Here is a 26,263-nt window from a genome sequence, read left to right on the forward strand (position 1 = left end):
ACGCAAACTGTGCTCCTTTTGAATAGTTATCCAATATCACAACACATACAGAAAAGCATGAATGGCTGCTTTCATCATTTACTTATCAAATGTATCCATACTCCAGGGAAACGCCTCTGCTTTAGAATAATCTCTTTGTGGTTACCTACAATCCATCTATGAAAAGCTTTTTTGTTAACTTACATCAAACTACCCAAAATTTGCTTCACTGTTACTCAAAGACAGTGTTTCTCAAACTTGGCGACTTTAAGTCCTGTGGACTTCAACTCCCAGAATTCCCCAGCCAGCTATGCTGGCTGGGGGGTTCTGGGAGTTGAAGTCCACAGGACTTAAAATCGCCAAGTTTGAGAAACACTGCTCAAAGATATAATTGAGGGTCAAATGCAAGTTTGGAAACTTTTTTTTAAATCTCCAGTTTATAGGGAGGGAGTTGCAGCCCTATATCAATCCCACAGGAGTACAGATGATTAAAATGTATGTGATGAAATTTGACATATCTTCCAGGTTTTGCTAATTATAGAGACATCAGTACATTTAACACTTTCATTCATGCTATAAAAAGAATGTTACGGTTGTTTACATCAAGTCCTCTCTTCGGCTGTTTTTGGCAACTAATGTTCATGCCCAGCAAAGGCCACCTTAAGGAACGTGGACACCTAGCAAATAAAATACCAGCTCGTAGCAATATTTAACCGCACAATATAGTTGAATCTGGTTAAGCAAAACCAAGCATTGATAAAATGAATAACTGATCCAAATGCTGGGAACACTCGGCTTCAGTTAGACTTCTGGAAATGCTATAACGTACTTAAAAATTCTTGGACCTGCAAAATAAAAAGAGGGAAAGTAGCAGTTCAATAAAGGTAAATATGTGCTAGTCGTTCCCGACTCTAGGGGGCAGTGTTCATCTGTTTCAAAGCCGAAGAGCCAGCGCTATCCGGAGACGTCTCCGTAGTCATGTGGCCAGCATGACTAAACACTGAAGGCGCACAGAACACTGTTACCTTCCCACCAAAGGTGGTTCCTATTTTTCTACTTGCATTTTCTATGTGCTTTCGAACTGCTAGGTTGGCAGCAGCTGGGACAAGTAACGGGAGCTCACTCCGTTACGCAGCACTAGGGATTTGACCCTCCGAACTGCGGACCTACCTGATCGACAAGCTCAGCGTCTTAGCCACTGAGCCACTGCGTCCCTAGCAGTTTAATAGACCAGCTAAATAAAAGTGGGAGCTAAGTTCTGAGAACATTCTGAATATGCACACAGTTAAGGATCTATAAACATGGTAACCAGAAAATTTATTTGATCTTAATTTACCCTGGGTTTGTTAGATGAATCTGCTGTTGGAAGCACTAAGAAGGACATTTGCTTTTAATTAGTGGCTGAGGACTTTATGCCGATTGGTATCCTATGACAGTGTATGAACAATGCCTTAAAGCAGGGTTTGTCAAACTTAGAAACTTTAAGACTTAACTCCCAGAATTCCCTAGCTGGGCATGCAGATTTCAATAGACAGCTACAAGGACAGAGCTTTTGATTATTAAACAGTGTCACTTGGAAACACATAAACTAGCACTCTTTGATAAGTTTTACCTTCTCAATCATATTTTCATGTTTGTCTCTGTTGCCTTTGAAATCTTCATTTACATCGAGGGTTAAAACGGGTACTTTTTGCAAGTATTCAAACTCTGTTCTATAAACGACAAAAAACGCAATTTGAATTAGAAACCTCACAAAGGTAGAGAAAAAAGGTCCCTTCCAACCCTGTTATCCTGAGATTGGACCATCCAATTCCCTAGTTCACCAGGGAAAACACAGTTTCCACTGTGTTCATATTTGCTTAGGCCCCAATGTCATCTCAGTTCAAAGGACAGATTGGTTGATCTCTCAAAGCAAAACACTTTTGGGAGAACATCACCGTATAGATTTAGCAGGAATAATCAGGGAAATGGTCCCAAAGTTACTTTTTCAAAAGGCATCTGGACTTTCTTGGTTTTTCCTTGAAGACGTTTTGCTTTTCATTCAAGAAGCTTCTTCACCTCTGGACATTACGGAAGCGAAACTCGCCTTCAAGGGGAAAACAGAGAAAATCCAGTTGCTTGTTGAGAAAGCAACTTCGGAGCAACCATGACCTGGATGACTGAGAATCTTGGCAAACAATCAGGGAAATTAAAATACCGTAATGTCCGATGCTGGAGCCAGCTTTCATGTTTGTAATGGAGTTTCTCCAGATATTCCATGGGAATGCCTTGCTCTTCATCCCTTCCGCGGATGTAAATTCTATCCAAGCATTTCTAAATAGAAAAAAAAAGAAGGCAAGACTGGAGTAGTACAGTGATGGCGAACCTTTTTGTCAATGCGTGCCAAAATTGTGCGTGCATGTGATAGCCTACAATGTAATGCACCCTGCCCACCTGAGGCTTGGAGAGGGCAAAAACGGTCTCCCCGCCCCTCCGTAAGGCCAAAACTCTGTTGGCTGGCGTGTGCATGCACGCTGGAGCTGACAGCTCACGTACTAGCAGATATGGCTCTGCGTGCCACCTGTGGCACGCGTGCCACATGTTCGCCATTACGGGAGTAGGATTTTCAGGCAAAACTGAAACAAAGCGAAATGCCACCTTCTGATAGGAAAAAAGCAACAACTGAAATGATCGGCTTTTTAATATTTTTAAAAATTAACGAGGTATAAATCAAAACTCTGCAAAGGATTGTGTTCTAAAACAGCAGCCCCCAACCTTTTGGGCACCAGAGACTTGGAAGCTCCATACATGGAGAGGTTTTTCTGCAGATCGGTGGGGGCATTGTTTCCACGTATGGAGCTTCACTTGTTTGTGTGGACCGGTTGCTGGCAGGTTGCGGATCGGTGCCAGTTCACGGACCGGGGACCCCTGCTCTAATGTTCAGTGCATTCATAAAACTTTATTTCTTACTTCAGGAGTAGCTCGGAGATAAATTATGCCATCCAATTCAAGGCTTGATCCAAATTGCTGATTCATCCAACTGTGCCAATCTTGATAAATAGTCCACTCTGTTTCGTTAATGCAATCAGATTCATATAAATTGGATGCAAAGATGTACCTTTCCAGAAAAGTAAAGAATTCAGTTTAGCTTTAATTATCCTAAGATGGGAAAAGATTTTATTTTGGACATGGAACAAAATATAGTTCCAAAAAACAAAATAATTCTCACAGCCAGTTTAACTATTGGAAGTTCTTCACTGCCGGTTGCAATTGTGAGATGGGTGGCTATATAAATTAACAGAATAAATAAAAGACAGGATCCTAGCTAAGATCTGGTCTAGCTACAGTCTAGCCCCCCCCCCCCCCCCAAGTCTGTATGTACTCTTCCGAATACATCTCCCAGAATCCGCCAGTTAAAATGGCCATTGCTGAGAATGCTGGAAGTTGAACATCACATATCTGAATTGTTTTAACACAATCGAGTTATCAAGAAACCAATTCCATGATTGGAAAGAAGAAAGCTTTCCTGTTTTTCCAAAAATTGAAAGGATGGATGAGATGCAAAACTGAGGGGAGATGACATAATGCCAGCGGGCGACGCCAAGGAGTAGGGCCTTCTCTGTGATGGGCCCAACCCTCTGGAATGACCTCCCCCCCGACATTAGAACCACCACCGACCTCCGCTCCTTCCGGCAGAAACTAAAGACTCACCTGTTCCGACTGGCTGGCCTGGCATAATTTCAACGCCTATCTCCTGGCATTTATATTTTTACTGGTTATTTAAGGGGATTATTCTGTAGACTTAATTTTATAGGGTATTGGGATTTTAATGTCTGTATATTTTAATTACTTATTAGCAATACAGTCCTGCACATCTTTTATCCTCCTCTTATCCATCTATTCTATATCTGTATATATATATTGTCCATTTAGTAATTTTAATTGTTTTAATGTTGTTCTTTGACATGGACTGTACACCGCCCCGAGTCCCTTTCGGGAGAGGGGGCGGTCTATAAGCGCTAATAAATTCAAATTCAAATTCAAATAAGAAGAGAGTTATCAAGACTCAGACGGGTACCTGTCACTATAAACTGATCGTTCAAAGAAAACCACAGCATTCTCAGTTTCTTTTAGTTTCCCTTCAAGGGATTTGAGCTGAGCCCTGATTCTGCTCAGACAGGCGTAGGTTTGAAAAGTAAAGGACCATCTCTCCGGCTTCTCATACATCATTTGAAGAAGGTTTCCCCCGCTCTTTTGTGAGGTTGTCAGCTCCTGTTTAAACATTCATAAAAATTACGTAAGAATTAAAAATTGGCTTTGCTTTAATGATAGATGTACATGTTCTCAAATTCTGGACACACCCTTCAATTTCAGAGTTGCCTATCCGTGTCATAAAACTTCTCTAACATGGAATGTAGCAGCATGCAGTATCTTGTCCCCCCTCGGTATTGTCTCAAAAACATCATATTTCTTATGATGGCCTATTCCATATAATCGCTATTTATCATACCTCAGAGTCATCGTGGCAGTCTTGAACATTGCACCATTTTCCCACTGGCTCTGGAACAATTTCCCATTCCTCTCGGGCTTTTTTGAGAATATTCACAAAGGTAGATTTACCTGCGGCTAAAGAAGAGAAGATACTCATCAAACCAGTAAGATTCTGCAGTTGTCTTTAGAAATCAGTCGAATTTGAAAAAGGAATTGTTTATTGAATTAATTTCTATAGCCACCCACCACGAACCAAGTGATTCTGGGTGACAAAGGTTTTTCAGGTGGGACTAGAACGTCTAAGCTCCCAGCCTGCAGGTCTGATGAGTCATGCACTGGCCACGTCCACATCCAAGTGGCGGTTGGAACAGACTTCTTTTCAGGTGGGGAGGGGGAGTAGAACTCCTTAGCATCAGAGCGTGTTAATAATACTATAAGAAATAATACTATAAGAAATACTATAATAATAATCTGATGGTCATTTCAAAAAATTCTTTCTTAGCAAACACCTAGAAGCCAAGAGGAACCTACATGTCAAATTTCAAGTTTGTAGGCTTTATGGTTCTGGGGATTTCGTCTCACTCGTCATCTTCAGGCTGGGTTTTTGAGCTCAAAACCTAGCCTAAAGATGACGAGTGAGATTTCGCCGAAATGTTGCCAAGACAATCTCAATCTTACATGGGAAAAGACCCGAAGACAACAAGACAAGCATACCTACACCTGTGAAAACCTACGAATGTGTGTGTGTGTGTGTCTCTGTGTGTGTACACCACACATATACACACACACATATACATACACACATGTGTGTGTATGTGTGTTTATATATATGTATGTGTAGTATGTATACATACACACGTGTGTGTATGTATGTGGTGTGTGTATAAAATATAATGCTGTAATATAATATAATGCTCAACCATAGTTTTATCATATCGCTCCTGACGGGTTTTTTAATTGTGTATTTTGTATTGTAATTGAGGGGATTTTAAATTGAAATTTTAATGCTATTTTATTCATTTGTTTACCTCCTCCATGCACATGCATATGTATATGTATTGTTTATATTTGTATTTTTTATGTGTTTTAATTGTACGCCGCCCCGAGTCCTTCTGGAGAGGGCGCGGCTAATCAAATAAAATTTGATTTGATTTGAAATTTGATAAGTGACCCAGAGTCACCTATATGAGGTGGGCATCTATATAAGCTTGTTTAATAAATAAGAGTAAATAATACATTTCACCACCCAAAGTTCGTAAAAAGAAAAAAAATCATTACTTTGATTTATAGGGGGGGGGAGCAGCCCCTCCAATAGCAAAAGTCAGGCTGATCCAGGGCCCAAAACTGACTGAAATCAAGATATATTACGTTTGCAAGCGTTCCTCTATCTCGGAGGTCTTCTAACTTGGCTACTTTTAAGTCTTGTGGACTTCAACTCCCAGAATCCTCCAGCCAGCTATGCTTGTGGACTTCAGACTATGCTGGCTGGAGGATTCTGGGAGCTGAAGTCCACAAGTCTTAAAATTGCCAAGTTTGATGACCCCTGCTCTATCTACTAAGGAAGCTGCTTCCCCCCTTTCCCCCCTTCAGGGCTTACCTATATTTCCCTCGATGGCGATCTTCTTCACGCCGCTGCGGCTCCGCTTGGGTGGGGTTGCCATGGAGACGGCCCGCCGGTAACCAAACGGAGCTCTCTCTCTCTCACACACAGCCTCTCAGAAAAAAACGGTAGCGCAGGAAGGACAAAAAAGCGCGGGAACGCAATTTCGCTGGCTACGCCAAACGCCGCTTTATCTTCCCGCCAGCGTTCGAATCTGATTCGATCGGGGTTGGCTGAGCCGCCCAGTGACGTCACGCGCAAAGCTCCACCCAACTGGCCCACTTTCCGCGTCGTCGTCCCGTCCCCCCCCCCCCACCGCCTTGTTTGTTTCTTCTCTGTGTGGCTCCGCTACAGGGGCCCGAGAGGGACAGAAAAGGTGAGGTGGAAATGCGGAACGCCCGTCTAGTTTAGAGCGCGGCTTAGCAGTCAAGAGCCCATCGCCAGATGGGGACTCGCCCCGCCAGGCGCCGATGCCGGCTTTGAGAGAGAAAAAGGCAAGTTTAATCGCAGGCCGAAAAACGGATTCAGCCGGAAAGGGAGGCAGCGGGAGCTCCGAGCGCATCGATAGATCAGTTGCGATGATGCGGTTGCTTGGCAACAGGCACCCTTTCCATCCCGGACAAAATGAATTCCCTGCAAAACAGGATGTTTTTCTTTTTTAAAAAATCATTATTCTGTCTAGTTAACTTTCCGCCTATGTAATCAAAAGACATGTTATCCTTTGTGATGGATTTGTGCTAAAACAAAAAACAAAAAAAAATTTTTTTTTGGGGGGGGAAATACAGATGGCTAGAAAAGATAATAGGGACACGTGTAGATTTTAAACCTGAACTGATCTCAGAAAAAAATTATAATAGCAATATGTATTTAGCATTACATGTTTCAACACTAGCGAGGATTACATTGGAAAGATGAAGAGACACCTTCAAGATGAAGAGACAATTAAGAAGATATTAGACTCTTCAGAAATGGACCGACTTACATTGAAAATCAAACAGAAAGAAGATGCAGAATATTATCAAACTTGGAACTTATTTTACCAGTGGTTGGAAAAAAGGGGTGGAGAGAAAGAATGGCATTTGTATTGTTAAGCAAATTAAACACCCCGACAACACAATGTTTATTAAGCACTAAGGAATGTAATTAATAGAAAATTAATAAAATATATTATTTTTTAAAAAACTGTTTCCACTGCGGAAGGAGGAATTGCATATAAGACCAATTCACGTCAATGCAATTCATAGACTTCTGAGGGGCAAATAACATGGGTTTTGTTATTTGTTAACTAACATAGTTACTTTGTATTTTAATCTGATTTGTATTCTTTCTTTTAAAGTGATGTTCAAGATTTATTAGTTTTTAACATTCATAAACTGAAAAACAAGCTGGAGACTAGCTCCTGATAAGAAAAGTTTGGTAGTACAAATTGGGACCTGGCTTATCTCTTTTGTGAACTCTAAACAACTTTTCTCCTTACAATTTATTCCCCTTCAGACCTCATTTCAACAAACATGTATGCTATTATCCTGTCCAATCAACTATCCTCTTTCAGATTTCTTTGTTAACTATAAAAGGGGATGTAAGCTAAAGATCGGGGTTCCATCTTCGAAGGAGTAATCCCTTTTGTCTGATTATTCTGATAAATTGTAATAAAATGGATCTTCCTGTCTCGGTTTGTCTCATTGGAAAATATGCACACAGAGGCACTAGCCTGAAAAAGCCGTATTTTTCCATCACTTCCCAGGGCAATTTTAAGATATATGGCATTGATGGCAAACCTTTTTTTTATGGCATGCCAAAATTGCGCGTGTGTGCGCTATCACGAGTGTGCCCACATACCCCCGCGCGCGTGCGCACACAACTCCTCTCCAGGCTCCAGAAGGTTTCCTGAAGCCTGGTGAGGGCGACACATGGCCTCCCCTGGTCCTCCAGAAGGGTGAAAAATCAGTTGGCCGCCGCATGCATGCCTGTCAGAGCTAAGGACTGCCATGCCAGCAAAAATGGCTCGACGTGCCACCTGTGGCATGCGTGCCATAGGTTCGCCATCACGGATATATGGGCTTCAAGATTTTCCAAAGGTGTCAAGGTTGAAAAAAATTCTGTCTCGGAGAGTGGGATGCTGGCTTCCTTCAGCATGAAAATGTTGCAGAGAAACTGGGTTTGAGTTGAGCTTGTCTCCTAGAACATCCTCATCATGGTTCCATTCGCTCATTGTTGGCGATATCACAGGTGGGGAACGTAGTATGTGGCAGATGCCTCCTCTGTATTGTTAAGCAGTATTATCTTAAAGGCAGAGATTGGAATAGTGGAGGAAATAACAACACCCTGTTGTTGAAGCTTCTTCAGCTCTGACTGGATCTTGGGGAATCGAAGGACTGAGCTGAAGAAGCTTCTTGGATGAGAAGCGAAACATCTTCAAAGAAAAACCAAAAAGTCCAGTTGCCTCCGGAAAAAAGCCCCTTTGGGACAACATTGACCTGGATGACTTGAGAATCTCCATAGACATCTTGAATTTGGAATGGTCCAGACTCAACCCCAAAAGTGTTGATTCCTGAATTGAACAATATGGGGCTGTTTAATCTAGGAAAGAATCATCATTATCACTATCACTATCTAAAGGAATTCTACCAAAACATTCATTCTAAATGTTATTAAAATCTGCTGGTTCCAAATCAAAAGCGAATGTATTCCGTGTATCTAAATCTATATCTATAAAATGGCTGTGTGTGTATGTGTTCCAGCAAAACTCAAGCAATTTCAACCAAACTTGGTAGACAGATAACTTACTCTTTGGAAACAAATACTGTGGGGGTAAGACACCCCTAACACCCCCCCGGAGTGTGTGTTCTGTTAAGATACAGCCTGTTGTGCCTTAAAATGGCTTCTTCCGTACTGCCGTTAAAATGGCTTCTACTGTACAGCGCAGTGAAGTTGCCATGGTAACGGCTTCACAGTACTCCACAGGGGGGTTCCCTCTGGTAAGGGGGAAAATACAACATTAGAAATTACGTTTGGTTCAGACATTTCCCCCTATAAATAAATACCTGAACAGAACAACGCCGGGTTATCAGCTGCTACCGGATGAACCATTATCCAAAATGAATGCGGTTCATTACGGGTCTGTTGTCTAGGCAAAAACAACCACACAACTTCCTTTCGAGCAGCCCTCCCTCTTATACAAAAACTTCATCAATCTTTTGGTAATATGAGTGAAGGAACTGGATAGATATGGGTTCATTTTATTGCCATTTGACTTGCTTGCAGTACAAAGAGTTAACAAATCCATGAGAGGTGACCGCAGGACACATCTGTGGAGGAATGGTCAGATGTGCACAAAATGTCCAGATACATGCGAATCTCATCTCTTAAAAACTGAAAGTATGAGAAGGGCGGGAAATAAAAGCAGTCGTGTCAAACATAGCTATTTATTTTTCTTCTTATAAACAGCATCCATTTTCCTCACTGAAAAAGCCTAGAATTTATATAGTTTTTTTTTTCATCCCATCACTTACAACAATATGTATACATTATTTACATCTTTTCCAATATATGTGTTGCAGAATTTCAGACATCCAACTTTTTTTAAATCATTTTCTTTCATTAAACAGCCATTTTTTTCAGGTAGAACAAGTACTGATTTAAGTGACTACAAACTGAAGTAATTATATTGGCACAGTTTGCTTACAGTACAGATTATGTTGCATTTTTAAAATTTTAAATGATTTTGTGTGTGTGTGTGTCCGTCCATCCAGCATTGGCTATTACCTTTTCCTCTATGATAAGCAGCTACCTTTTTATTTTTCTTTTAATAGAGAGGGTGTCACTGAGGAAGGTCAAATTTCTATCATTAATGCAGCATAAATTCTAACACCCAGGATCTCCCTCAATTTCATCAGCAGAGTCAAATGGCTTTTCCAAAGCTGCAGGATTTTTGCCCACATAATTACGTGGAAACTTGGAATGTTAACCAAAAAGCTTTCTGCGCCTCCACAAATCTGCTCAAAATTTTGAGTTGCCCAGAGAGATGCAAGTTCAGAAAAGCTTCAGGTTGATTCTGCTGGTTGTAGATTCTCTCGATCGGACAAAGAAGCAATTGCCCCAATAGATCCTTATAACTAAAGGAATGGCCAGTTTCCCTGGAATCTTTCTCTACTCTTCACCAAGAGAGCACAGAAAAAAAATATCTCCTATATTTTTTCTAATATGCTGCATGAAGAAGGACCTGGGTAGATTTATCTAGGTACCGGAAGGGACCAGTAAGTGGTTTCTTCTCAAATCTGTTTCCCCCCCACCCCTCACTACATATTCAAATGCATTTATTCTCGTGACAATATTTAGCAACACGACATCAGTGAGTAAAATTCAAAAATGGAACCAAATGACATTTCAAAAGATTTGTGTTCCAAATAACCTAGTAATAAGTGTACAAAAATAATGAGTACAGTTTAGTGGCTATAAAAAATTAATTCTCCCTAAAAATACATTAATCTATGAAAAACCTATTGAAAGGACAGTGCTCTTGGGAAAGAAAGTAAGCAAATAAAGCATCTTAAAACTGGAGTTATTCTGCTATCGCAGGAGAGAATTATGTTTTAAAAAGGAAACACACACGTGCAATGGACATAAATGGAAATATACCTCTAATGTGGCTAGTGGTTCTAAAAATGCAGTTTAGAAAAAAATCCAAATAGTTTTTTTGCCCATTAAGAAATGAAATTTATCCCCCTCCCCTGCATAAAATGCATCAATTCATATGAGAGCAATTGTGGTTGAAAAACTAGCAGGTCCAACTTCATATTACAATTTTAAAATATGAATTATGGCATTTCACTTACACTTTAATATTTGGGGACAAAGAATACATGTCTTCAATTATTTCCCAAATAAATCAACACACACACACACTTCTCCCCCGCCCCTCTCAGAAAAATAATCTTTATATGGAAATCTAAGAAAAGGCTTTCAGTCATGGGAATTAAAAAAAAAAAGTAAGACCAGTCTATATAGCAGTATTGGCTTTTTGCCTATGGGATAAGTTTGAGAGAGTGGTGTCAACTCTAAATTCTTAATGGAGCCTCTGGTTCTGTAAGATTGCCAGTGAATATTCAAAATTCTCTCTTGCATAGTAAGCTGTTTAAGAAATGTTGGCAAGTGGTTGAAAAGGGGGAATTTTCCTTTTGAAGGTTATCTCTTTGAAGTCCACCTCAGTACTACTGGGCAAAAAAGTAGGATATTTTTTATCCATGCACAATTAGCACGAATCCCTGACACGGATGTGTGAAATAGGCTTGTAATTTCTAGGGCCAGGATGAGAAAACTTTTCTCCCACCAATGTCAATTCTCTGGATTAAATCAATCCACTGGCTCAAGAAAAAACAACACAGCTGGTTTTAAGGAACTTGGATCTATGCTTATGACCATCTGGCTTGGTCAGCCTCATCTAATTAAGGTAGGTTACCTGTGCAGGTGGGTAACCAAGGCAAAGAGAGAACAGTGACAGAGAGAGAATGAAGCCAGTTTAGAGAGAATGAAGCAAGTTTTGACATTTTAAGGCTATTCCTTCTTCATGGAAGGGACACAGTGTCTGCTTAACGGCTGGTCATAAGGAGATTAAAAAAAGAAGTATCTGCCCAATATTTGGTACCAAAAGGGTAACTATGATTTCTACCATGGTGTCCTTTTAAATGAAAAGGCTAGATTCCAAGCTGTGACTCTTTAAAAATAATAATAACTACAGTGTTCAATTTTCAATACCTGTATTCAACTGAAAGATCAAGGAAGCTTTGTCTGTTTGTATCGTAACACACCTTTTAAACAATAAAGAATTTTCAAGACTGCCAGAGCAATCCCACTAAAAGCTTCTATAAGTGCTGATCAAATTCAGAATAATCACCGTCTTAATATTGTCAATGCTTCACTCTTCAAGGCTATAAGAAGAGTTGACCCAACAGCACTCTTAGTCAATGATCTCCAAGAGTTTATCATCCAAGAAGGGAATTAGCAATGAATGGAGTCTATATTCATCATCATTGTTTCCAGTAAGTCCCTTAAATTTTAAGACTAAAATGATGGGAGATAATGATTTTGGCCAAGCTATATTGATGCTAATTAAATATTACTCTGAAGGTTTACTCATTTCAAGATCCAAAGATCTTGAGAGGATACCTAGCATTTTCCCCCCTCTTATTTTTAACAGATTATCTTTTAGGAGTGGTTATAATTGCCAGATGGAGATTGGGGATATTTAAAATGGCTCACAACAGTCCCAACCTCTAAACTCTTTTCAACATCCCAACTGCCAACAAAAATATTTTCAATTAGCAATTTAAACTTTCAAATTTGAGATTCAGAAATTGGAACTGGGATTTCTGACTTCTAAAATCAAATATTGACAAAACGTGTTACGGACACCAAGATCAAATCCGGTTATGAAACATTGCCAAGAGTTGGATTACCCTACCCACTTTTTTAAGTAGATCCATAGGAAGAACTATTGTTATTAATTGGCTCCCAGGTTATAAGGGTCAAGAGTATAGCTAGATGATGTAATGGTAATTTGTTTTGTTTTTCCTCATTTTTATTTTTATTTTTAATTGTCTTCTTCTCAGGTAAAGAACATCCTGTATGCCTTTTATCACTTCGGTTCTTAAAAGGTATATATAATGTCAAAGATATAATAAAAACAGACTATGGGAAACTGTTGTGTGTATTAGACTTTAAGGTATCATTAATGGGCTTTAAATATTATTATATTATCACGTTAATGTGATTTGTAACTAGTCCCAATGATAATCTGAGAAATGAGTTTCAAGATTAGGATTTAAGGATACGAGGAGTAATTTGTGTGTCAGCCAATCCATGGAATCGGTGGCAAAGCAGACAAAATGTATGACATTCCAGAAAATTAAAAAGTGGGGAGATTTTGGAATTAATGCTCAAACCACTGGGACGCATTTCGAACAAGAGCCGATGATCCTAAGTCACAGAATCAGAAATAGTTCTTCTTGTTTTTGAATTCCTCACAGGAATCATCCCAAATTCTAAATATTCTACAATAAAGGATAGGAAGAGAGAGGAAAATAAGCAAAACACCTTTGCTAGTTTTTCAACAAAATTAAGTGTGCCACCAATTCGAGTCATCTTAAAGGCCCACCCACTAAAAATCCCAAAATATGACTGTATTTTGCATCATTTTACAAGGGATGCTTTCTTTCATAGCATTCTTGTACAACTAAGATTATAAAGGAGCTACGCATTTAGGAGGCACGAAATGATAAACATAATCCATGATAGGTAGACTGAGACAATTTCTCTTAAGGTGAAAGCTCAGGGCTGCTTTATTCCCCGTTGTAAAAATAACTATGGCGGGTTTATAAATATTAATATTATTGTCCCTTGGCTTCCCTTTCATTTTGTCTTGAAGCTACTGCAGGACTCTTGATTTAAAGAGCGGGAAAGTTGAAGGTTGCTTCATAAAGCACAGATTGAGGAAAACAATAATCCTACTTTCAGATCAAAATGAGTTCAAATCTTGGCAGAATGTACATTGTGAAAAATGGTGTGCCCAAAATTACTTCTTGGCCCCTACGATATCGAAGATGTATCAGATGGATAGCTCAGTACGTTATTTTTTTTAAAAAAATAATAATAAAGTGAGCCACCTAACTGATGTTCACTTCTAAAGTCATTGCTTTCTCTGAAAAGATTGGAGATCACTGATAGACGTTATGGCTTTTAGAAAAGGTTTGCACATATTAATTACATATAACAAGTATTAAGAAATGTCCTGGGTAGCTATTTGTGTTTTCTGTTTCCAGCAATGTTCTTTGTATGTGCTTTGTACCTCAGAAGAGAATCTACCAAGGCACTTAGAGAAGATTTAGTCTCTTTTAAGGACCTTCTGAGAATATGGTACGACTGGCAATCCTGCACTTTTCAACTAGCAAGGTCACATTTCCCAACCAGCAAATCTTTTTTCCTTTATTACCACACAACAATCTGCTAAAAATCAACAATAACAATGAACAAGAACAGAAAACCATTTACTCTGTGTGTGTGTGTGTGTGTGTGTGTGTGTGTACTAAGTGAAAGAAGTTTCACTAATAAAAAGCACAGAGAATGGATCTAGGTTGCCTGAATTAAAACAGAAGTTTCCTTTCCTTTCTAAAACAAACAAAACATAAGGTTGCAAACCTCCTCCACACACTTACTCGGGAGTTAAAGTCCCGTGGAACTTTTTTTAAGTGCGTAGAGGGTTTTCAGCCCCAAATCCCTAAAACCCCACATGCCTGCTTTAAAGAAAACAAACGGATTTCCGCCATTTCATTTTCGCTTATCTGTCCTTGGAAGTGAGTTTTTCAATCAGTTCTTGGAGCGGAGCAAGTTCTCTTCTGTCTATAAGGTTAAATTCCTGTGGGAGGTAAGAAATAAAAACAGCGTCTCAATCGGATGCTTAAGGAGATAACATTAAATCACAGGAAGCAAAAAAAAATTAGTTTATGGGGGAGATTAGGGAGAAACAGACAGGCCTCCTGGGAAGAAAGAAATGAACTTTCTACAGAAAGTCCTGCTTCTCATCTCTTGGGGAATGCACGGATAGCCAGAAATTATCTCTTGGGAATACATGAGTCTGCATATGTGTGTTGAGTATATTTATAAGATGTTTATGCGTCTATGAAAATATATAATGTAATGTAATATAATATAATAAATGCAATGTAATATAATATAATATAATATAATAATATAATATAATATAATATAATATAATAAATATAATATATCATATGACTCTGCATCGGCAACAGGAAAGGCATCTGGCCAGTAAACACTGAGTTCCATTCAGTTGCCCAGATTCTACTCTGGAAGGGATTATGGCAATGATGGTGAACCTTTTCGGCATCGAGTGCCCAAACCGAAATGCGTGTACATGTGCCGGAGTGTTGGAAACACGAAGACCAGCTAGCTGGCACGCACATGCCTTTTTTGGCCATTTCCAGGGCATTTCCAGTCCAAAAACCAGCCTCAAAACGTCCCGGAAAATGGCCCGAAAACCAGCCTGGTTGTTTTTTTGGCATTTGTGGCCATTTTTCAGCCTGTTTTCTGGTGCTCCATTGCCTGCGAAGACCAGCTGCTGGAAACCAGAAGAGCAAGTGGCGACGGCACGTGTGCCCATAGAGAGGGCTCTGTTTGCCATTTCTGGCACGTGTGCCATAAATTCGCCATCACAGGATTATGGAGTCGTTAAAAGAGGAGGAGGAAGAGGATGACAACAGACACACCTCCTCCTCTTTTAACAATCCCATAATTCCATGCGAGTTGGAGTCTGGGCAACTGAATAGAGCTGAGTGGTTACTGGCCAGATGCCCTTCCTGTTGCCAATGTGGAGTTTTTTCCCCCAGCAGGTATATTCTCAGTGTGCACAGAGTAATATCTGCCTTTACCTAGCTTCTTGATTGTGAGGTGAGAGCGCCACCTTTAGGCCACTGCACCACACACACGCATGTACGTACGTCTATGGATATGCACATGTGGGTATGGGTATATATTTATTTTCCTTTTGACAGCGGGCATCAAAATTTCATTCTTTAACGTGTGCCAGTGTGTTCACAGAAAAAAGCAACAATAAAGGTTAGCTGTCTATCTAAAAAGGAGTTAAGTGAAAGACCCAATTGTTCAAGGTATGATAGGCAGCAGAGGTCACTGTCCATGGTCCCATTATGGTGACAAGCATAACACTGAAATGACTGAGTTTGGGAATATAAGACATATAAATGGGTAAACTGCATGAATTTGCAAATAAAAGAAAAATAGATATGCTCTGTGTCTATGAGGGGAAAAGGGAAGGATGTATTAACTCCGAATGGGGTTGTTTAATCTTAGGGAAAGGAAGTTACATGCAGAAAAGTCAAGTTACACTATTTAAATTACAAATGAGAGAGCTAAAATACACGTTAGAAAATATAAATTGAAGTAATTTAGTCTGTTGTCAAGGTATATGAAAGTAGAAATCCATAAGTTATGATAGTTGCACACCACCCTGCAGTGAGTGATAATTATAGAACTATGGATGAATTTTGAGAAGAAAATGTGCCACGTTCTGAATAAACGCAGGTTTAATATTTCAAAGATCTGCTGGGGAACAGTGGCGATAAATCAAACAGCCGAATTAAAATGCATGCTCTAAATATCAATACCAAAGGGGAAAAAACTGATGACAAGGAAGTAATAAATGCTGCCAAAAATGTTTTAAAATTGTATTATACACTATATAATGTTCTAGGAAGGAAAAAATATATATAATTTTAATAATTAAACTGAGTTTACGAAGGAATGATTGAAATCTAATCCATCCTGCCGCTATAAGCAGAAATCTGCAATTGTGAAGTATCAGCACTGCATCATTATATTACATTATACTTTACAATATGTGGAGCATCTGGTATTTAGGTAAATTCTCGGTTTGATGTTACACTAACAAAACATTTTGTTTTCACACGATGGATGTTCCCTTATGTCAAATCCTAAACATTTCAACGTCTGCTGTGTAACTACAAGTTCAATTCTCGCCTCATGGTTGACGAAATAAGGCTGAAAACACTGCAGCATTCTCACTTCCTGCTTTCATTATCTTTATGCATCTACGTATTTTAGATCTGCATTATTTTTGGGGGGGGAAAATGCCTGATTTTGTGGCACAGAATTTAAATAATTATGGCGATGCAGTGGTGGGATTCAAATTTTTTTTACCACCGGTTCTGTGGGCGTGGTATGGCTTGGCGGGCGTGGCTTGGTGGGCATGGCAGGAGAAGGATACTGTAAAGCAGGGGTGTCCAAACTTGGGAACTTTAAGACTTGTGGACTTCAACTCCCAGAATTCCCCATGCTGTAAAGTCTCCATTTCTACCATACTCCAGGGCAAGGATACCATAAAATCTCCATTTCTACCCCATCCCACTAACCTGCTTTCCAGTTCTGTTCTCCTGTGCAGGGCAATAGAAGAAGACCCAGCCAATCAGGTGGGACTCGGGAGGCAGCGAATAGATGGGGGCGGGGCCAGCCAGAGTTGGTATTTGCAGGTTCTCCGAATTACCATATTTTTCAGAGTATAAGGTGCACTGAAGTAGAAGACGCACCAAGAATTTTAAAAGGCAAATTAAAAAAAGTTTTTGCACTCTGCAGACCTTCCCAAAACGGCCTGTTTTTCGTGAAAACGGGCCCATTTTTTTTTTCCAAAAAAAGGGCATGAATAGCCTTTAGGAGGTAGTAGAGTGCTCCTGGGGGGGGGGGGGGGACAAGCAAAAACAGGCCGTTTTTCGCAAAAATGGGCCTGATTTTGTCAAAAAAAAGGGCATGCATAGCCTTTAGGAGGCTTATAGAGTACGCCTGGGGGCTGGGGCAAAACAGCCCATTTTTTGCTCATTTCTGCCCTCCACAGCCCCCAGGAGCTCTCTGAAAGCCTCCTAAAGCAGGGGTGTCCAAACTTGGGAACTTTAAGACTTGTGGACTCCAACTCCCAGAATTCCCTAGCCAGGCTGGGGAATTCTGGGAGTTGAAGTCCACAAGTCTTAAAGTTCCCAAGTTTGGACACCTCTGTCCTAAAGGCTATGCATGGCCATTTTGGTGAAGGGGGTGGGGTTTCAGGAGGCCAAAAATGCTGCATTCAGTGCATAAGAAGTACCCAGATTTTCAGCCTCTTTTTTGAGGGGGAAAAAGTGCGTCTTATATTCCGAAAAATACGGTACTCAAAATTTCCACTACCAGTTCGCCAAAACCAGTCAGAACTGGCTGAATACCACCTCTGGGGTTATGCAAGTGAAAAAAAGGCAAGATTCCAGTCAATCGTTTTTTAAGTGACTGAAAATTCCAAAACGTTTTCCCCTTAAGGTGGCCGAAAGCGCCACGCGTTATTTTGTACGTGCAAAATGAAATCACAGGCAAATTGAATTGCTGCGTTTGTTTACCTGAACGAAAAAGATAAAGTGCTTGAAGGACGTGTTGAGATGTGCTTCTTCTTGAAGCTGGATCACCGGATCGAAGTGCTGGTGATATATGTGAGCATAAACTCTGAACAGACGCTTCAAGATGGTCTTAGCTACCGACATGAAATTCTTTGGGAAAGGAACACCTAGAAATCAAGCAAAAGGGGGAAATCATTCCGATTCTACCAAAAGGTTGCCCCCTTTACAAGCAAGCGAGGGCCCAAGCACTATGCAAATGCAGGTTTGTCCCAGAAAAAAATATATTTAAACTAACCAGCAGGTTTATTTAAGTGTCTGACTTGAATGAAATGGGCCGAGTCTTCACCGACCTGGTACGCTGAGAAAATGATTGTCAGAATTCTCCAATCAGCATAGACCTCTAGGAACTCTCAAAGGCACTCAGAGTTGCTTGGATCAGCAACCAAATGTCTCAGATTAATAAAGATTGGTCCAATTTGTTGTGGCTTGCCAACAGCCAGCAGATCTGGCAGCAGATTCAGACAGTGAGGAGGTTGGGGAGGAAGATGGGCCAGTCCTGGAGTCTGGGGAAGGCTCTGATGAGGCCTCTGTGTCAGAGGCAGAGAGGGGACCAGGGCCCTCTGACAGTTCTCAGCTGCCTTCGGAGTCAGGCATCAGTGAGGCAGAAGAACAGATGGAGCCTGTTCCCAGTGTGCGCATGCGCAGAGCTGCCAGACGAAGGGAACAGCTAAAGAACAAGGGTCGAGTTGGGAGTAAAGCCACAGGGGGACGGTGAATGGCCTCTGTCATAGGGAATAAAAGAGGCGTGGGAAGCTAGAAGTCGGGGGTCACGTGACTTTAACGATCCAGGATGACCCACTTAATGATGGTAACGAGACTAAACACTAAGGGAAAGGATTAAAAACATAATCTATTCCAAAATTATCTATTGATTTTAAATAAAGATCACTAAACAATTACATATGTTTTGGACCTTGCCTGGAATCTTTTTGATGTCATGCTGAAACTGGCTTTCTGTAAACTGTCCAACTGTCATCATCAGTATTAAATATATTTTTGTGGCAGCCTTAATATCTGAGGTCTTGCCACAAAAAAAAAAAGGGGGGGGGACCTGTTCCCCAAAGCACCTGAGGGTAGAACAAGAAGCAATGGATGGAAAATAATCAAGGAGAGAAGCAACTCAGAACTGAGGAGAAATTTCCTCACAGTGAGAAGAATTAATCTGTGGAACAGAAGTTGCCTCCAGAAGTTGTGAATGCCCCAACACTGGAAGGCTTTAAGGAGATGTTGGATAGCCATTTGTCTGAAACGGTATAGGGTTTCCTGCCTAGGCAGAGGGTTCGACTAGAAGACCTCCAAGGTCCCTTCCAATTCTGTTATTCTGTATCCTTCAGAAGTTTGTATCTTTTTCCCTGCCTGATGTTTTTTTTGTTTCCTTCCGTACTTTCAGACATAACATAAATGACCACCCCATTTTTAAGCTGGTTTAATGCCAAAGCCCTCATTTTAGAGTTACCTATTTTGGATGGAAACAGCGTCTCATCGTCCAGCTGATCCTGCACCCAGGTCATAAGGTAATCGATGTACTTTGGTGCCGAGCATTTAATTGGCTTCTTGATGTTTGTCCCATCTGCCCAATGATATTCATATCTGGAATGGAATAAAAGAGAAATCGGTTCCTTTTAAACAACCAGAGATCTCCATTTATATTAGGGCTGGGGAACTATGGCCCCTTTATGACATGTGGACCTCAACACCCAGAATTCCTGAGCCAGCATGGCTGGCTCAGGAATTCTGGGAGTTGAAGTCCACAAGCATGGCTGAAGTTCACAAGCATGGCTGGCTCAGGAATTCTGGGAGTTGAAGTCCACAAAAATGGCTGAAGTCCACAAGCATGGCTGGCTCAGGAATTCTGGGAGCTGAAGTCCACAATCATGGCTGGCTCAGGAATTCTGGGAGTTGAAGTCATAAAGGGGCTGTAGGGCCCCATTCCGGATTGACATTGTCGTGCTTTCAAGGGAGGGGGCGAGCGTTTGATTTTGGGTGACCCCCAAACACGGCCAATAGGACTTTTCTCCCTTTTAAGAGAAGAATCAGTTGCTCTCTTGAAGAGATGGAAGGCGGGCCGGGTGCCGTTCTTAGAACGACGTGTCTTGTTCCATCCCACCCACTCCCAGCAAATGTCAGGAAGACTACACAATATACTACACAAATATAGAACACACACACACACGCACCTGCCCGACATACACATCACTACTGGAGACAAAAAAATTCCGGGCTTCACAGTCTTTTAAGAGGTAAACCATGAAGAACACACATTGTTTTCTAGAGCATGATCAGTGATAAAATGGGAAAAGGCTGGTATTTGGTTTCTCCTATTTTTAAACATTGCTGACGTTCTTACTTTGGCCCGGCAGACATCACTGGACAGCTGTCCTCCGTGCAGAAGTCTGTAATTGTCCCATAAAGCATGTTGATCTGGTTAAAAAAGTCCACGGCTGTCAAAGAAAGAAAAAAAACACACACACACATACACATTAGCAAGAAACTTTCAGGGGAGGAAATCCTTCTGCAAACCAAACAACGTTCGGTGTCTTTTTCGGCAACATTGGTGGCCATAGATTCCACAGGAAACCAGTCGTCAGAAATATACCCAATGTTTTTTTATTTAGAAAGGCTCAATTTTTATTTAGAAAGGCTCAAGAATCGGGATAGAACAGGGGGCGGCAACCTTAAACACTCAAAGAGCTACAAAGGTCCTAACCGGAAGCCCCCCCGTTCAATTCTGGAGGCAATCGGAAATCTGGTTCCTCCACTATAGAGTCTCCTCCTAGTATGGCATCTTTTTTACTCTGCCGACCGGATGTCCGGTTTCCCCCACCATAGAGTCTCCTCCTAGAGTTGCATCCTTTTTCCTCTTACCTGTCCTAACTGATATTCCCATCAATTATGGAGCCGACCGGCGACAGGGAGCTGCAGCAGAGGGATGAAAGAGCCAAATGCTGCTGACCCCTGGGATACAATGACTGGCACGATTGCGAGTACAAAATGAGATTTACTTAAAATAAAAGTGCCCACAACAGATTTCTCCAAAATCCCAGTCTTGTCCACGAACTCCCTTCCCCTTACATTGGCCCATTTGTAGAAACTATTTGAGTTGTGTGCTCCGGAAAGTTGTTTGTTTTTTTCGGAGCAGAAGAGGATTTAAAAACAATTCGAAGCAGGCTCTTGCAGCTCTATCCAACCGTGCATTTTTGCTGGCATAGAATTCAGGCTGTGGTTGCAGGATCTCCCCAAGAAGCTAACAAACCAAAGGCAAATTAATGAAGCCTGTTGGAATGAATTTTTTACTTGGATACGCACGATCCAAATTTCTGATTGAATTCACATTTGGCAGAGGCTGAGCAAATCCTTTCTAAAAGAGCCAGAAATCCTTCAGGCTTTCGACCGTCCCCTCTATCATTCAAGCAGAAGGTTCTTGATATTAAAATAGAGTGGCTTGCCCTCGTTCGGCTCTTGCAAATTTTCCTGTTTGTTTCTCGGCAGGACTGGCGATTTACAAAACTGTGCAAAACGGAGGCTTGCGTCAAGTAACACGTTAACCCAGTGTTGGAAGAAATGCCCTTGAGTTCAGTTCCAAGTGGGGAGAAAGACACTGGGAACATGGTGGCTGTTTGGAAAGATGGTTTTAATGGTGGACAGGATCCCATGCCTTGAAGATGTTGGGTGAAGAAGGGCAGAGATACTGAGAGTCTCTGAGTTTTATACCCTCTCTGGGCTTTTGAATTTGAGCTGGTATTCTGATTGGTTGTCCGACTCCCATGGGACATGCAGGGACAACTTTGTAGGCAGGACAGCCTGAGTCCCAGGCTTGGTTGAGCCTTGCTGGGTGATGTAATCTTCCCAGGTGCCATGTGGTGAGATGGGTAGAGGGCTAATCCTACCTTTGTTGGATCTTCTTTGAGGGCATTTGCCGATGAACAGACCTATCTCTTAAGTGCAGACATCTGCTGTGGGCTATTGGGGAGGGAGGGGGCTACTGAGTCTGCTTCCTGTCTAAAAAAACCATGCTTCTCCATTTCTCATCCAGGGAAATATAATATAATACAATATAATAGCAGAGTTGGAAGGGACCTTGGAGGTCTTCTAGTCCAACCCCCTGCCTTTTTAAATATTTCTTAGACTATTTAATTTATTTCTAGGAGAGGGGTGGGTGCTAACTTCCCATACACCAAAGGGCAGGAGAAGAAGTCATGGGTGAAAGATTCAAGTTGCTGTGAACAATGAGATGTAAAACAGCCCACTAATCTTAAAATAAAGGGAGGCGTGGTTCCTGAGCCTTAATAAAAGTGCAAATGATTTTAGAATATTGTATTTGAGCATACCATCTTTTATAGGGGACCATGATAGCACTCCCCTGTGTTGGAAGGTCTGTCCCCCTGGGTTCAGTTCCAAGTGGGGAAAATGACACTGGAAACATGGCGTTTGCTTGGAAAGATGGTTTTAATGGTGGACAGGACCACGTGGTTTGAGATCCTGGGGGAAAAGTGGGATCGCATGCCTCAAAGATGTTGAAGAAGGAAAAAGAGCTGAGATGCTGAGAGTGCCCTGGTTTTATGCTCTCTCTGGGCCCCACTTCCAGAGCTTCCCTTCCTGTCCAAGAACTGCATTCTGATTGCTGGTCAGGCTTCCAGGGGGCTGAGGGGTCTTAAGTTAACTTTGTAGGCTGTCCGTCTTTTGAGTCCTAAGCTTGGTTGAGCTGCTGGTTGATGTAATCTTCCCAAGTGCCATCTGCTGAGATGGGTAGAGGGCTAATCCTACCTTTGTTAGGTAGAATAGACTGTCTCAGGCCTTAATGGCCCGTTGACAAAGGTAGGGGGGGGGGAGGAGGAAGCTGCAGAGAACCGCTTAGTTTTGAAAACATGTCTCTCCTTGCCTCATCCAGGGAAATATAATATTCTGCCTTTTAAATATTTCCTGAAACATTTCATTTTTCTAGAAGAGGGGTGGGTGGGTGCTAACTTCCTACAAGAGTATCTATTTAAAAATGCCCTTGAGAAGGACGACAATAATATTCTATCCTGCAATCCTGAAGTTTGTTCTTATCACTTTGATGGCATCTGCAAGTTGCCTCTTTCAAATTGTTTGCAGACTTCTATCGGAAAATCGGCCTTGACAACCCGAACCTCTGTGGTTGTGGTTGTTTTAGACCGGCTGCAGAAACATCTGCCGTGTGAGAGATACGCAACCTCCCACAAGCGGTGGCTCTCTGGGAAAACAAAAGCCTGGCCTTTTTCAATGCTGCCGCCATTCATCTACGGGTCAGATTATTTATTTATCAAAACTCACACTTTCTTCAAGGAAGGTGCGCAGGAATCGAAGTTCCTGCAATCCAGATTGTTTATTTCCATCCGACTGAACTCAAATCAAAACGAAAAGAGGAGCTGAATATCTGAGTGACCCAAAGAGATTCAACAGTTGTATGGCCAACCCTCAAATCTATATAGCATTGTCATCGCCTATTTAAAAAATGATGTATTTCTTTAAAAAAAAAAATGACAGGAGTCTCTCTGGTCATCCTTTCCCCGTTTTTCCCCCAGCAGCCATATTTACATGGACTAGTAATCCGCATCATAATATATCTTAAAACTAGCCGAAAACCCTGCATTGCCCAGGTATTTTTTTATAGGAGGAAAATGTCCGGACCAAACCTAATTTGTAATGTTGGATTTTCCCCCTTACCAGAGGGAGCCCCCTTGTGAAGCACTGTGAAGCCGTTACCATGACAACTCCACTGCACTGTAGAGTAGAAGCCATTTTAAGGCACAACAGGCTGCATCTTAACAGAACACCCCCCAAGGGGTTTTAAGGGTTTCTTACCCCCACAGTATTTGTTTCCAGAGGGTAAGTCATCTGTGTACTGAAATTGCTCAAAGCGCTCCAGAGTTATGCTGGAACACACGCACACCAGTGGTGGGATTCAATTTTTTTTTACTACCGGCTCTGTGGGCGTGGCGTGGCTGGGTGGGTGTGGCTTGCTGGGTGTGGCAGGGGGAAGGATACTGTAAATCTCCATTCTCACCCCACTCCAGGGGAAGGTTACTGCAAAATCACCATTCCCTCCCAATCAGCTGGGACTCGGGAGGCAGAGAATAGATGCGGGCGGGGCCAGCCAGAGGTGGTATTTACCGGTTCTCCAAACTATTCAAAATTTCCGCTACCGGTTCTCCAGACCTGGTCAGAACCTGCTGAATGCACCCCGCCTCTCTCTCTCACAAACACACAGAGCCATTTATATATATATATAGATAGATAGATTGTTCTTCATCGTTGATAGGAACATTAAGAGAGAGAGAGAGGGCGATTGCTCCTCATCCATGTCTTTGCCTCAGAGAAGATAAAGGCTTCCTCTCTAGACACTGGGGAATTGCAAATTCTGGATACACTGAGGTAATTCCATGCACGCCCTTCTGTGAGGAGGACAGGATGCGTTCCAACAACAGTTTTCAAAACTTCAATGCACAGAATAGAACTTTTGTGTATTAGTTCAGAAGACACGTAACCTTGATTCGTGTTATACAGGCAGTCCTCGACCTAGGACCATAATTGAGCCCAACATTTTGGCTGCTAAGCAAGAGAGTTTTTGCTCCGTTTTACGACCTTTCTTGCCACGGTTGTGAAGGGTATTAAAATTGATGACTTCCAACCCCTGCCAGAGCACGGCGGGGCTGTGCAATTCGCCAGCTGCATTTGCCTCCATGGAGGCGAACTCCTTCGCTCCAACTGGCCAGGGTGTGTTAATTGTGGACGCACACATATCCTTGCAATCACTGATCCCCGACTTCCTGGGCTATTCCTGCTCAGATGCCTGCCCTTCTCTTCCCATATAAAGCCAGAAGGCATGGCTGGCCAGGGAGAACTGGTGAAGTGTGTGGAATACCGACATACAGGTACTCTTTGACTTACAATCCCAATTGAGCCTAACATGTCTGTTGTTAAGCGAGACATTTGTTAAGTGAGTTTCGCCCCATTTTGCAACCTTCCGTGCCACAGTTGTCGAGTGAATCGCTGTCTTTGTTCAGTTAGCGACACGGTTGTTAAACAAATTTGGTTTCCCCATGGACTTTTGCTTGTCAGAAGGTGGCAAGAGAGGAATCACACAACCCCGGGACACTGCAACCGTCATAAATACGAACCAGTTGCCAAGCGGTCAAATTGGAATCACATGACTGCAACAGTCATAAATTTGAAAACGAACCTAAATCACTTTTTTCTGGCACCACTGTAAGCTTTGAACGGCCACTAAATGAACTGTTGTAAGTCAAGGACTACTGTAGTGATAACTCTTTAAAAAAAAAACTAAAAGAGAGGAGCAATAGATGGTGGAATAGTCATTTGTTTTTCCTTTCATCAATCTGATGATGACGATGGAAGAGCAAAAGTGATGAATCTGACTAGAGCTGTCCCAGTTTATTGGAACAAAACTCAAAGTAACTTCAAGGTTTTCGCTCATGGAATTTACCCATTTGACTTAAAAACAAATAATTATGAGAATGGTCTACCCCAGGGGTGTCCAAACTTGGGAACTTTAAGACTTGTGGACTTCAACTCCCAGAATTCCCCAGCCAGCTGGCTGGCTGGGGAATTCTGGGAGTTGAAGTCCACAAGTCTTAAAGTTCCCAAGTTTGGACACCCCTGGTCTACCCATTGAAAGTTGAGTAGCTGAAGGGAATGCAAGAATGGTAAAACTGCCTACAGTCTTTTTGTGAGACTAGTATACTACGGTGGAAACGAGTAAACGGAGATCACATGTCCCCAAAAAAACATGACTCATTCTTGCTTTAAAAGCATGAATACGAAGGGAGGGAAACGGAGGGGAATTCACCAACTTGGAAATCATATTATCTATATATATAAAAGGCAAATACCACACTCTCATCACGAAATCTCTAGAACCGTAAAGCCTACAAACTTGAAAATTTGGTACGTAGGTTCCTCTTGTCTTCTAGGCGCTCGCTAAGAAAGGATTTTTCGAAATGACCATCAGTTCATTAGCATTACTTATACAGTAATTAACATGCTCGGATGCTAAGGAGTTCTACTCCCCCTCCCCACCTGAAAAAAACTCTGTTCCAACTGCCAGTTGCCTCACATTGCGTTACCTCAGTTCAGACTGGCAGATGTTCCACTCCTTTACTGGGATTCCTTACAGTACTAAACGTCAGTACCTCACCAAAATGTCTACGCCTTC

General features: G+C 41.6%; 2 protein-coding genes across 2 annotated transcripts in view; both read right to left on the minus strand.

Annotated features, from left to right (window-relative positions):
* Positions 1-343: 343 nt before the first annotated feature.
* On the minus strand, positions 344-6,343 carry DCK (deoxycytidine kinase). The gene is made up of 7 exons (XM_081960435.1): positions 6,047-6,343; positions 4,469-4,584; positions 4,037-4,230; positions 2,929-3,076; positions 2,177-2,292; positions 1,592-1,691; positions 344-824 (listed from the first exon to the last, which is right to left on the minus strand). The coding sequence occupies exons 1-7, from the start codon at positions 6,108-6,110 to the stop codon at positions 798-800; spliced, it is 765 nt and encodes a 254-aa protein (XP_081816561.1). The 5' UTR covers positions 6,111-6,343; the 3' UTR covers positions 344-797.
* A 3,117-nt stretch (positions 6,344-9,460) lies between these two features.
* MOB1B (MOB kinase activator 1B) overlaps positions 9,461-26,263 on the minus strand; it is a 42,016-nt gene continuing 25,213 nt past the window's right edge. Inside the window, exons 3-6 of the mRNA XM_081959597.1 lie at positions 20,417-20,510; positions 19,526-19,659; positions 18,013-18,176; positions 9,461-14,459 (exon numbers count right to left, since the gene is read on the minus strand). Coding sequence (XP_081815723.1) covers positions 14,382-14,459; positions 18,013-18,176; positions 19,526-19,659; positions 20,417-20,510 — 470 coding nt within the window. The 3' untranslated portion in view covers positions 9,461-14,381. The remainder of the gene's footprint in view (positions 14,460-18,012; positions 18,177-19,525; positions 19,660-20,416; positions 20,511-26,263) is intronic.

The sequence above is a fragment of the Natrix helvetica genome (assembly GCF_964273705.1).
Source record: "Natrix helvetica genome assembly, chromosome: 7".
NCBI classification, from domain to species: Eukaryota; Metazoa; Chordata; class Lepidosauria; order Squamata; family Natricidae; genus Natrix; species Natrix helvetica.

What these genes read in the sequence shown, in the direction of transcription:
- DCK (XM_081960435.1), bottom strand. Translation starts at nt 6,110, where the DNA reads ATGGCAACCCCACCCAAGCGGAGCCGCAGCGGCGTGAAGAAGATCGCC. An exon ending in CGATCAGTTTATAGTGACAG is followed by an intron (nt 3,077 to 4,036) that starts GTACCCGTCTGA and finishes TTTTCTGGAAAG; the next exon opens with GTACATCTTTGCATCCAATT. An exon ending in CTCCAGCATCGGACATTACG is followed by an intron (nt 1,692 to 2,176) that starts GTATTTTAATTT and finishes TGTCGTTTATAG; the next exon opens with AACAGAGTTTGAATACTTGC.